Below are 12,358 nucleotides of genomic sequence, written 5' to 3' on the forward strand. Positions count from 1 at the left end.
CGGTGACGTGGGCACGGGAAGGTTTTGGAGCACGATGGAGCCCGAGCCTGTGCAGCCCTGGCCGGACTCGAGCGGGACGTGTGCCGAGCGTGCGGTCAAGGGTGGGGTGAGGAGGGGCGAGTCCCGAGGGCCTCCGCAGCACACGCCCACTCCCGCTTGGAGGACAGTGTCTGGGAGTTTGTCCTGGGGCACTGGGGGGAGCGTAACCGTGCAGGAAGAATGGGAACCACTGCATACGAGTGAGATTACGAGGTACGGGCTCTGTTTAACCTACGTGTGTTTCCAGATTTAATACTAAATGGGCTATACAGGAGCATCTGCTTTTTTTTTTTTTTTTTTTTTTAAAGAATTTATTTATTTATTTGAGAGAGAGAAACAGAGCATGAGCGAGGAGAAGGTCAGAGGGAGAAGCAGACTCCCCATGCAGCTGGGAGCCCGATGCGGGACTCGATCCCGGGACTCCGGGATCATGACCTGAGCTGAAGGCAGTCGTCCAACCCACTGAGCCACCCAGGCGTCCCGGAGCGTCTGTTTTTATCCACATGTTCAGTGAGAAGCGACTAGTGACTTGGACATCTGTGCCCGAGCTTTTCACAGGTGATGTGAGCACGTCTGATTTCCGGAACAGAGGCACGGGGGCCGGATTCGTCCTTCACATTTACGGTGGAAGGGAGAGCCGAATTTCAGAAGTTCGTGCCCAAGTGCCGTCCCCGGCCCTCGCACATGTGCCCACGCCTTTCTGCAGCCGGTGCCCACGGACCTCGGCTCAAGAAAAGTCGCGGGTGGGAGCTGGCTTCCTGCAGGTTAGCCCCGGCCGGAGCTCGTACGGCTCGCGCCGTTCTCCTGCCTTGGGGCGGGGGTGGGCTGTGGTGCAGGTCACGTGGGGGACCCAGAACCTTCTCTGCCCTTGCCTGTCCCTATGGAGCTTTTGGACCTTCCGTCTCTGACCCGGCCGTCCACTGCTCGGGCACTTCATCGCCCGAGGCTCCTGCTGGAGCAGGACATCTGTCCGGCTCTAGAGTGCTCGCGTTGTGTCCTGTCTAGTTCTGTCCTTGCGGGGGCTCCGTCACCTGCCGGGACTGAACCGCGCTCCCTGGAAAGGTTTCTCTCCTGCCGCTCAGGGCTCGGCGTCCTGCCTTCGCGGCTCTGGCGCTGGCTATTTTGCAACCTGGAAGTGAGTTTCTTTTCCTTTTCCCCGAAATTCCAGGTGGCCTCCGAGCTTTGCTGTTTCTGATAGGGAATTGTCAGACTGCCTCTGGCTCCGCCAGTTGGGGCTTTACTGTGAGTTGTTACCGAAAAATAGGCGCCTGTAGCCCAGCCAGCAGGAACCGCTATCCAGCTTTCGTTTTGTTCATCTTCTGTCAGGAAGTGCAGAGGCGGACCAGGGAGAGCTCTCTGAGGTGATGGGTACGGTGAGCGACTAGCAAGTACGTTCAACATTTGGAAGAAGTTTCTGATTGTTTTTGGTGTTACGAGGTGTGCAAATGAAAGCATTTGGTTTTCGCTTTGCTGCTGGTGCTGCCTGGAGAAGCTGGTCTGTTGGGCCTCCTGTAGCTCACACGGGTCTTCTCCCGGCGTGTGCGGTGAGCAAGTTTCGCCTGTTTAAGGCAAGAACAAGATAGTTCCAGTTTTTTTTCTTTTCTTTCCTTTCCTTTCCTTTTTTGTTTTTTCTTTTCTTTTAAGAATTTATTAGAGCGAGCGAGCCAGAAGAGTGAGCACGAGAGGCAGGTGGGCAGAGGGAGAAGCAGACCCCGCCAAGCAGGGAGCCGGACACCGGGCTCGATCCCAGGACCCAGAGATCGTGACCGGAGCTGAAGGCCGACGCTTCCCTTGAGCCACCCAGGCGCCCCAAGATGGTTCCATGTTCATTTATTCTTATTTTTTGCCTTCTGGATAACCCTTGTCGAAGGGTGAGGGCTTCAACGTGGAGCCAGAAAAGAAGGGCCAAGGCTTTCAGAATTCGAGCATTTTCAAACGAGCTTCAGATGTTTGCTTACGCGCTGTGAAGCTGCAGATCCACACCCTGTGCCGGAAGGTCAGTGACGGAGCCAGAGGGAGCGCGGCAGCTGCTTTCGGGGTGTCCGCGGAGGCACCGAGCACCCTCGTTTCGTTCACACTCTTGCTCGGGATGACGGAACGTAGACGTCTACCACGTACGCGGTCTTGCCGTCCTGGCGCTGCTGTGCCCCGCCGCCGGCCCGCTGGGACGCCCCGTTTACCTCGCCCATTACCGTGCCCAGGTCCAGGTCCTGCCAGGACCGCTTGGGCCCAGAGCTTCTGTCACTGCTCTCCGGTGGCTCTCGGGGTGGGGCTCGTGGGAGTTGCCTGTCTGTGGACAGTCAGGGTGGGGGTCTGTGTGTAATAACAGATCTGTTTCTTAGAAGCTATGCTGCTTGCTAAGAAAATTACCCTCTTCGTTTCTGTTTTTAGTGTGGGAGGCCTTGGCATCTGTCCAACAGTTAATGAGAAATCATGGTACAATTATGTCATATTTTTTTCTCAGTTCTTTCTGCATTTGACACTGTGAAAATTAAAGAACCTTGAGTGGAAAATGCATCAATGAAATAAAAGCAATTATGTTCTGGCCTTGGTTTTTTCCCTCTGTAACGGGGTGTTTTTCAGAGGATTAATTAAATGCGGGGATGTACCTAGTCCTCTGCGTGTTTGCGGGCAGACGGGCTGCACGCCTCTCTGCCCCCAGCTGTAGTGATGCTTTCATCATTTCTAAAGATAACTGAATTGTCTGAGTTTTTTATCTCCTAAAATAAATTGTCTTATTGCTCTTACTGATAAAAACCCGGATACACTCCAGCTATCAGGCGAGTTCGTGTGGTGTTTGGAGAAATGAGCTTTTTTTGTTAAGTGAGTGACTGATCAAGACCGTTTACGCGCAGCCCGTCTAGTCTGCTGAGCGGTGGGCCACAGCGAGCGCGGTGATCGGTGACCTTTTGGATTACTCATGGTGGGCTGATGACATTTTAAAAATATTTCTGTGAGGGGTAGTTGGCGTGTATCTTAAAGGGACGGTAGGTTAGCCATCGCAGTACTGATTGTGCCGCCAGCCTTCACTAGTGCGTGTTTAAGATTAGAAAAGGAATATAAATCAGAAAAACCTAAAATGTAAAGATCAATAAATACCTTGGTAATTTCAATTTGTACCTAAAGATAAGAAATTTGAGTTGAAAATAAATATAGTGATCTTATCGTCTTGGTCATAAAAATATTGGCATTTATTCAGATACCTGCTTACGAAGGAGATTGGCTGCGTGTAATGGATACCACCTAGGCCTGACTTAATGCCCCTAAAAATTGTGTTTCCGTAAATATTCATCCTTGGGAGTAGATTTCCTTGAACCGAAAAAAAAATACCCTTTTCTTTGAGTGCCTTGGAAAAGCGATGTTACTGAGTGTTTACTGGCACCTATGCTCACTCACTGGCTTGAAGTACTTACTCCATTCTTTTGGACACTATTTTTTCTGATTTAAAAATGTTTATTAACTAAAAATTTTGAGCATATTAACAGAGAAAGTTTATTAGTGATCCATCTTGAACAGATAACCTGTTAATATTTATTGTATATTTCTCTGTGTGTCAGATACGGCGCATGCATGGTATTTTGTAACCCTTTTTACTTCATTTTAATTTGAAGTGAATAAGAAAAAAACTTTTCAGCTTTCATTGAATATATTTCTGAAACCTACTATTTTGCATTCCTGCTTTACCAAATAGCATTTTTTTTTTAAAAAATAATGAAAATTTCATGCCATTGAATTTTATTATCCTGTACCAAGGCTGGGTAGAGCGTGATCCCTGCAGGTCCTGAGAGGCACATGGAAGTGGTTTTGTGGATATGTGCGCTGTTTTCTCCCCGGCAAGAAGAGCTGCGCGTTTTTCCACTCGGTTCTTGGAAGGGTTTAGGATAGTTCAGAAAAACCTGTAGTTTTAATGACGACATGATACTGTTTTATAATTCGTTGTCTCTTTCCTTGTCTTTAGACAGTAACTTAACGTACCCTGTAATGTATGGAAGCGTGACGTACCCTGAGAGAAACGGTCCTACTCTAGTCACGCAGGGGCACTACTTTATTCCTGATTTTTCCATATGTATTCACAGTGAAACTGACCTGTCCTTCCATTTGGGGTATTATAATTTTTTCAGATTTATTTATGGGAGAGAGAGAAAAGGCAGAGGCAGAGGGAGAGAATCCTCAGCAGACTCTGTGCTGAGCAGGGAGCCCCACGCGGGGCTCGCTCTCAGGACCCCGAGGTCATGACCTGAGCTGAAACCAAGTCGGCCACTTAATCGACTGAGCCACCCAGGTACCCATTTTAGGTATTATTTTTATCAGGCTTTGCTAGTGTTATACGGGACCCATAAAATAAGCTGAAGCATTCTGTATATTTTTCTGTGATCTAGAATCCTTCAACATAAAAATGTCTTTTTTTTAAGTTAAGTGGACTGTGTGCCTTAGTGACCGTTCAGCTTCTCTCGACTGGGGTTAATTTGGGTTCTTTATGTTCTGCTAAGAAACCATTACTTTTGTATTGCTGTATGATGACTAAAAATATTTTTAAAATTCTTTAAATACATTTTGTCTCTGTGGATAGACTTTCCTTGGGGAGGGCTGTGTCTGGTTGATTTGGAACTTGTGTCAGAATCACGGGAAGAGGCCCTTCAGGTATGTTGTGACTTAAGTGGATTTGACAGTCCTGCTAGGGAGCCAGGGTGCCACGCGTGACATGGCCAGTGCCCCGTTTCTAACAGGAGACACTACCAGGTACCGACGTTGTGGCGCAAGTGTCCTTTGAGAGGAACCAGGGCTCCGAGGCGGGGCTGAGTCTAGGTCTGGGGGAGAGAGGAAGATGAGCCTCGAGCTTCTTCCAGACCAGAAGCAAGGGAGACAGTGCGGCTCAAGTCTGAAGGACTTCACAGCTGGCTTGAAGAGGCTCCTGTCCTCCCAGAATGGGAACCCCGAGTTCCGGGAAGGGTAGTCCGTGTACGGCTTGGAACCCAGGTGTGCTTACGTCCGGTCCGTGAGGATGAAACCCGAAGCCCACGGGTCCCCCTTGGAGGCCGGGAGAGGAGGATGCTGTCCGGTGCCGCCTCAGCCTCTCTCGGTCTCGTCAACTTTCCGCCGTTCTGACCTGTTGATACAGTTAAGGACAGCGAGGGTTGCTGATGAGGTGTCCTAGTCCAGAGGAAGAAATGGCACATTGAGAAGGCGCTGGGTGACTCGGCCACTAGGCGGCGGATGCTGTGCGGAAGGAAAGCCAGACCCCTGCATTCCATCCAGGAGACTTTCCAGAGGGATGAAGGACCGGAGTCCTAGAAACAGCACGGCAGGACTGCCGGGAGAAAACCGGGCGGGATACTTGTGTGACCAGGGAACGGGAAGCTCTTAGGAAGACAGGAAACGCAGAAGCTGTTAGGAAGTCATCTACCTGCACGACGGAACAGGAACAAAGCAAAACCGGAGTGTATTGTAAATAGTGGTAAAGGATTCGCGTGCGAACATTTACAGTCCGGACCCACAAATGGTCATTATCCCAAATACAACAGTTTCGTATGTTGATGAGAAGAGAACAGAGTCCCAGAGGAAGGTGGGTTGAGGGGATGGAAAGACAGGTCACGGGCGAAGAAGAGCAGATGGCCATTCGCACAGGAGAGCGGGCCCAGGGTCCGTTGTCAGGACAGCAGCGGTGCAGGCAGCCCGGCTTCCGCCCGCCGACCGGCCAGACCTGCGGGGAGGTGGGCGTCCTGCTCCTGGGAGTGCCGTGGGCGCGGCTCTCTGCAGTCGGCTGGTCCCCCGCAGGTAAGGCTGGGCGCGGCTCCGCTGCTCCCTTGGAACGTGACGAGCGCCGGGACGAGAGCGGCCTTGTGGCGGTGGCCGAGGGGGGAGTCGGACCCAGTTAGCTCCGACCACCCTTGCCCTTTGTGTGGTCAGACGGCAGACTGCGCGGGGGTCGCCAGGGGAAGAGCCCAGCGGACCGGGAAGAAGCTTCTGAGCGAGGCTGGTTCTCGGAAGGTCGCGTCTGACAGCGCTGCTGGGCCGAGGGGTGCCGCCCGCCCGCGTGTCCAGGTCTGCCCAGAGCCCTCGGTCCCCGTGGAGCATGTCTGCTTCAGCCCCTGCGTTCCGGGCTCGGGGGGCTCTGCGAGGGAGAGCCTGCGGGGGCTGCGCACGGCGGGAGGGGCCGCACGTTTGGACGGAGGGAGAGCGCCGTCCTCCCACCAGACCGCGAGTTTGCCCGCGGGGGTCCGCCGCCGACGCTGGCCGCGGACATTGGGCGCCTTTGGGACAGAGCCTGCTCCGTTACACTGCGTTTAGGGAGTCTGGGACATAACGCGATTTCCGCGTAGAGAGTGAGGTGTCCAAAGTGCTTTCTAAGACGAGATTTGTTTGTAACGGGCGAGTCTCCTGTGTCTAGAGGGCCGGGCTCTCAGGGCTCCTTTGGCGTTGCTGTTAGCGGGTCGTTCGCCGTGAGGGTCACTGTCTGACGCGGCTGTCTCTGCTCTCAGTTTTTTGTAGCCTCCGACCCAGCGGTGAAGACAGACCGCCTGTGGCAGGACAAGTACACCTTGCGGAAATCCATGATTCCCTCCTTCATCACGATGGACCAGTCCAGAAAGGTAAGGCCGGGAGACACGCTCGGGCTTCGTATCTGCCCACCATGTGACAGGAGGAATCTTCTTAACGCGGTTTTACTGCATTTTACTGTTAGAAGCGCGTAGGAATTGAATCCGTTATCTATTAACGCGTGTCAGCGAGTGAGATCTTTCCAGTGTCTGGAATTCACTCGATGCTGCCCCTGGCGTCTCGTTCTTTAGTTTCCAGTTCGTAGGTTGTTCTTACAAATCTCTGTAGTAGTTGCACGATTAATCATTTGTATGTAAAGGTAACTCCAGGCTATTTTCCGTTTTAGGTCCTTTTGATAGGAAAGTCAATAAATTTCCTGCACCAGGTCTGTCATGACCAGACGCCCACCGCCAAGATGATAGCAGTGACCAAGTCTGCAGACTCCCCCCAGGATGGTACGCGGGCGTGGGCGGTGGAGGGGCTGTGTGTGTATGTACTGCCCAGAGCCGCCTTCTTCCAGGGGGACGGACGGATGCTCTGAATTGTTGTCCAAAATACCTTCGTACGTAGTGTGATGTGTATGAAATACCACTATGCAAATTTCCAATCCCCCCCCCCCCCTTTTTAAAGATTCTATTTATTTATTTGACAGAGAGACATCTCAAGCAGGCAGAGAGGCAGGCACGGGTGCGGGGGAAGCAGGCTCCCCGCTGAGCAGGGAGCCTGATGTGGGGCTCGATCCCAGGACCCTGAGTCATGACCCGAGCCGAAGGCAGCGGCTTAACCCACTGAACCCCCCAGGTGCCCCTCAATTCCATTTTTTTATGTGGGGTTAAACAATAAGTTTTAGATGAGGTCTGGGTGTTTAACTAACCCCCCGTAGTAATTTATATTCCCGTTTTCTTTAGCTGCTGTAGCAATGCTTTGCCGGGATGAGGAAGGGCAGCTGCTGCTGATGGTGGCCGCAGCCGACCTGGAGGCTTAGTCAGGGCTCGGCAGGGCTTACACGTGTCTCGCGTTCCGAGTGCCGCGGGTGCTGCGTGGCATGGCCACCTGCTCTGAGCGGCGTCTGGCTCCCTTCGCAGCTGTCCTCCGCTTTCCCCATCGCTGCCCCTCGGCCCTGTGAGTCCACGGTGGCGGGCGCGTACCGCTCTCTGGCCGAGGCTGCGTTTCCTGCTCACGGGCTCCCTCCGACTGTGCATGGGACAGCGTGGCAGGTGTAGGCAAGACGGTACGAGTTCTTGTTCGTGGTGATGGCTGTGAGAGAAACGTGCAGGGGAAATCACGATCACCAGCAGTAACAGGCGGGAAGTGCTGCAAGTGTACGACCCTGCAGGGCTGGCTGTAGGCCCTGGGTGTGGGCTAGACCCCAGACCTTTCTCGCCTGGCATCACCAGGACTGTGCCCTGTGACCGTCCCGCCTGCCCGCAGCCCTGCAGCCGCCACTCGGCTCGCGGCTCCTGGGTCGGACGGCTGCAGGCTGCATACAGTGTTTCTGAGCCGCCTCACTTCTCTTGGCGCCGCGTTCTCGGGGTCCGTCCGTGTGGCCACAGCGGGATTGCCTCCTTGTAAGGCTGCGTCCCGTTCCGTTGTGTGCAGACCCCGCGTTTGCTGTGACCGCACGTCTGTCAGGGACACTTGGGCTGCTTCCGGATCTCGTGTTGAGGGGACGCTGCCCTGAAGTGGGGTGTGTGTGTCTTTGCAGAGTAGCGTTTCTACCTTTTTGGGTGGATGCCTGGTTGCGGATGTCCAGGAGCTTATGGCCGCTGTCCTTGCCATGTCTTGACCCTCCGTGCACTTTCCACAGCGGCTGCTCTGGCTTGCGCTTCTGCCAGCTGTGCCCGTGGGCTCCCCTTCGTCCGCAGCCTCGCCAGTGCCTATGGGTGTGTTTCGGCTTCTGGCCATTCTGGCAGGGGTGAGGTGGTGCCTCTCTGGTCTGATTTGTGTTTCCCTGAGGGTGAGTGGTGGCAAGCATCTCTTTACGTGCCTCTCGGCCCAGTTTGGTTTCCGTGTCTGAGAGGACTCGCAGGAGGAGGTCTCCGGAGTGTGCTGGAAGCGCTGTGCCGGGAATCCAGACGGAGGCCACAGCTGCTGGGCTCTGGGAGGTGCCCGTGTCACCATGCTGCTTGGGACAGGGCTCCGTGGTGTCGCGGGTACTCCGGCTGTTGGGGTCAGACGCGTCTTCTCCCGCCCTCAGTGCATTTAGCACACGGTTTAGCGACTCGTGGACCCTGGTTTAGTTCTTAGAACAGAGAGAGCTGTGGTCCGAGTACAGACATTCCGGAGATACCGTGTTTGAGAGGTAGAACAGGGAGGAAGAGCCAGGAGAATGGTACGGACAGGTGTCGAGTGCTCTAGTGCCTAGAGAAGACGGCTGGCTCGGGCACGGGGCGTGGGGCTGTGCTCACGTGCGGAGGCCGCAGGGGATTGGGTGCCACTGGGCCGCAGGGATGCTGCTGTGCCGCTGTCCCCTCCAGCCCTAACCCTAACCCTGAAAGCATTTCTGGGGTAACATTGACATTTTTAAACGATACAGACGAGCAGAAGTACACAGCCCACACCCCACCACCCCTTAAACCGTGGCCGCGATTCCGCTCACGAGTCGTGTCTACACGTTACTGTGTCATTGGACGCCACCACACAGTGACGTGTGGTCTGAACAGCAGTGATCAAAGCAGGTCTTTCTTACTGGACTGTTACTCTGAGCAGCAAACAGAAAACAGTCCCGAAGGCTCCTGAGGCTTGGGAGCGGCTCGAGCGGAAGACCGTGCGCTGCTGAGGCCTTTCGTCTTGTCTGACCCCGAGCAAGCCGCTCCGCACATGTGTCTTCTCCCTGTGCCGTTTCTGCTCAGAGTAAAACTGGAAACGTTTGTTTGTTATGCTACTGCTGAGAGTTAGGTCTCCTTGCTGGTGACAGTCTGCTCTTACTCTGCGTCCCCCCAGAAATCTGCCGACGCGGCTGCCGTGGCGACCCTGACCCGATAGCCAGGCTCGCCGTTCGCATGGCCCGTCCTCACACGGGCCGTCCCGTGACCACTTCCCAGGGCATCCCGTGGGCGCGTGTGGACCCTTGGGTCGTGCCTGCCCTGCACCGCATGGCTCACTGCTGAGGTGGGGGCAGTTTCGGGTTTGTTACCCTGACTTGCCCCGGAGGTCCGCACGCGCCAGCCTGCTATGAGGGCCCCTTCCCAGGTCACGGCCTGGGGCTGCGGGCTCGCTCGCCTTCCTGGGCACGCATCCCGCCGGGTCTGCCCTCAAGGCCATTTGGGGGTTTTGGCAATGGCTTCTGTAGGTGGGGGCCTTTCGTTTTATGTTTATTGAAATACAAATCACGTACGTCTGTGTACTTCTCCTCTCGTTCTTTATAGCTACAGATTTGTTCACAGATTTGGAGAATGCGTTTCGGGGGAAAATCGACGCGGCCTACTTTGAGACCAGCAAGTACCTGTTGGATGTCCTGAACAAGAGGTACAGCCTGCTGGACCACATGCAGGCCGTGAGGCGGTACCTGCTGCTTGGACAGGGCGACTTCATACGACACCTGATGGACCTTCTCAAGTAAGCGTCTCGGCCCGCCAGCAGGGGCGCGGTCGGGAAGAGCAGAGGGCGTCACAGGGAGACTTGCTGAATTCTTGTAGAGCGTACTGGTGAGGTGCCATCGAAGAGACTGTCACGCTAAAGTCCCTTTCTTTGTGCTCATTCTGTGCCTCGTTCACGGAGGAGCCCGTGGGCCTGGGGCATGCTGTGGCGCCAACTGTCCAGTGTCCACAGGGCATGCAGCGGGGTCACAGTTGGCTCTTGTTTGAAATGAGTCCAAAAAACATACTGTTTCTTTTTTTTTTTTTTTAAAGATTTTGTTTCTTTATTTGACAGAGGTCACAAGTAGGCAGAGAGGCAGCAGAGAGAGAGGGGGAAGCAGGCTTCCCGCTGAGTAGAGAGCCCGATGCGGGACTCGATCCCAGGACCCTGAGATCATGACCCGAGCTGAAGGCAGGAGCTTAGCCGACTGACTCCAGGTGTCCCTAATTCTGTGAAACTTTTGTTCCCATGTTGTAGTGGTTTCTTTTGTCTTTTTAGTTTTTATAATTTTGAACTCTTTTATTGATTTTGAGTTTTTATGAAGCTCATTAAGGATTCAAGTAACATTTTCTTTTATTTTTAAAAAATCTGTTAGACCGGAACTTGTCCGTCCAGCTACAACTTTGTATCAACACAACTTGACTGGAATTCTTGAAACAGCCGTCAGAGCCACCAACGCCCAGTTTGACAGCCCCGAGATCCTCAAGAGGCTGGACGTGAGGCTGCTCGAGGTACCGTGGCTTCAGGCCTGCGTGGCAGGGAGTGTGCCCTGCTCTAGGGCTGGTGGTCTAGCCTGTGGGCGGGGGGTGCTGCCTGCTTGGCCTGTGCTCAGACGGGCGAGCGGGACGGGCCCAGAGCCTGCAGTGCTCCCAGGACGCCTGTCCCCTCGTGGTGGAGTAACTCCTGTTTCTGGTAACGTGGCAGGAGCCACAGGAATGAGACGTGATGATGACGCTTAGGAGCAAAGTAGTAACACAGCGGACCTCGGTGTGTTGAATTTCAGTTTGCCCGAGGATGCCTTGTCTTTAGGGAATGAGTCTGAGAAGCATCATACTCTGTTGGCTCTGATGAAGGACCACTAGCAGGGACTACTGGGTTTTTAAAATGTGGACTTTTAAAGGATTTGGGACATAGAAGGCAGTGAGATTCTGTCACCAGAGTGTGGTGAGTAATTCTAAACGGATCTTATGGTGCTTCTGCAGAACCACGCCCTTCGTTGCGCGGTGTCTGCGGAGTGTCTCCTGGGTGGCTGGGGTTCCACTACTGAAGGCTCAGGAGTGCACAGAAGGGTGCAGTTCTCATGTTGCTGACACTCGACTGCGGGGCCTTTTGCAAAAATTGGGCTTGATTTTACTGTCGTTTCTCTGATGCCCGGACCTGTCCCCTGGCAGTAGGTGGAGTGCTGGCGGGAAAGCCTGCAACGTTTGTGTTTGTCCTCAGGTCTCGCCAGGTGACACCGGATGGGACGTGTTCAGCCTGGACTACCATGTCGATGGGCCCATCGCAACGGTAAGACCGTGCTGAGTGACGGGACAGCGGCCACAGCCCCTCCCACTGCTGGCCATCGCTTGTTTGCGACCAGCTGTCCTCTCCGGGAGCTTCTAGAGGAAGTCGGCACTGACCTCTGGGATAGACTCACTGAGTGAAAACAAGCGAGACTCGTGTGTGTCTTTTAGCTGGTCATTAGTGAGCGCTGAAATGATCTGTAATTTTAAGAATTCTTAAAAATACCATTTTTAGCATCTTAGGTTTTAGCGAGGACTTAGTGCATCGCCGGTGATGCTCCGCTGCTCGTGGACGGTAGCGAGTCATTCAGAGGCCAGCAGGTGTTTCAGGGGAGTCCCGGTTGTACTCTGGGATAAAACGTCGCTTAAACCAACAGGAAATCGCGGTACCGTTGTATGGAGTGCGTTTGCCGCACTTAACAGAAGCGCCGTCGCGGGGCGTGGGGAGACCGACCGTCAGCGTGTGTCCGCGGCGAGCCGGGCCCCTCAGCGCTCGCGCTTCTATTCGGACCCAAGCGAAGCCTCCTTCCCCGGGACGCTTCTCTGCACCCACTCCAGTCCTTCCACAGCGGAAGTGTCGGAGGAGGACCAGCGTTTCTTTTACTTACCGGGGAAAATACTCCACTAAGAAGTAGTATAATTTGGCTTTAAAATTTCTCCAGGAGTGAGTGCCAGCCCCGCCGGGCTCCCCCAGGGCT

At 54.1% G+C, this 12,358-nt stretch overlaps 1 protein-coding gene across 2 annotated transcripts in view; it reads left to right on the forward strand.

The window, feature by feature from the left end:
• The window catches only part of TUBGCP3 (tubulin gamma complex component 3), a 65,702-nt gene that overhangs the window by 34,623 nt on the left and 18,721 nt on the right, over positions 1 to 12,358 (forward strand). The window contains exons 12-16 of one of the 2 annotated variants that reach the window (XM_059143779.1): positions 6,519 to 6,629; positions 6,923 to 7,031; positions 9,945 to 10,134; positions 10,751 to 10,886; positions 11,596 to 11,664. In XM_059143779.1, coding sequence (XP_058999762.1) covers positions 6,519 to 6,629; positions 6,923 to 7,031; positions 9,945 to 10,134; positions 10,751 to 10,886; positions 11,596 to 11,664 — 615 coding nt within the window. The remainder of the gene's footprint in view (positions 1 to 6,518; positions 6,630 to 6,922; positions 7,032 to 9,944; positions 10,135 to 10,750; positions 10,887 to 11,595; positions 11,665 to 12,358) is intronic. The other variant, XM_059143780.1, reaches the window with a different exon arrangement.

Source organism: Mustela lutreola, chromosome 13 (assembly GCF_030435805.1).
Source record: "Mustela lutreola isolate mMusLut2 chromosome 13, mMusLut2.pri, whole genome shotgun sequence".
Classification (NCBI taxonomy): Eukaryota; Metazoa; Chordata; class Mammalia; order Carnivora; family Mustelidae; genus Mustela; species Mustela lutreola.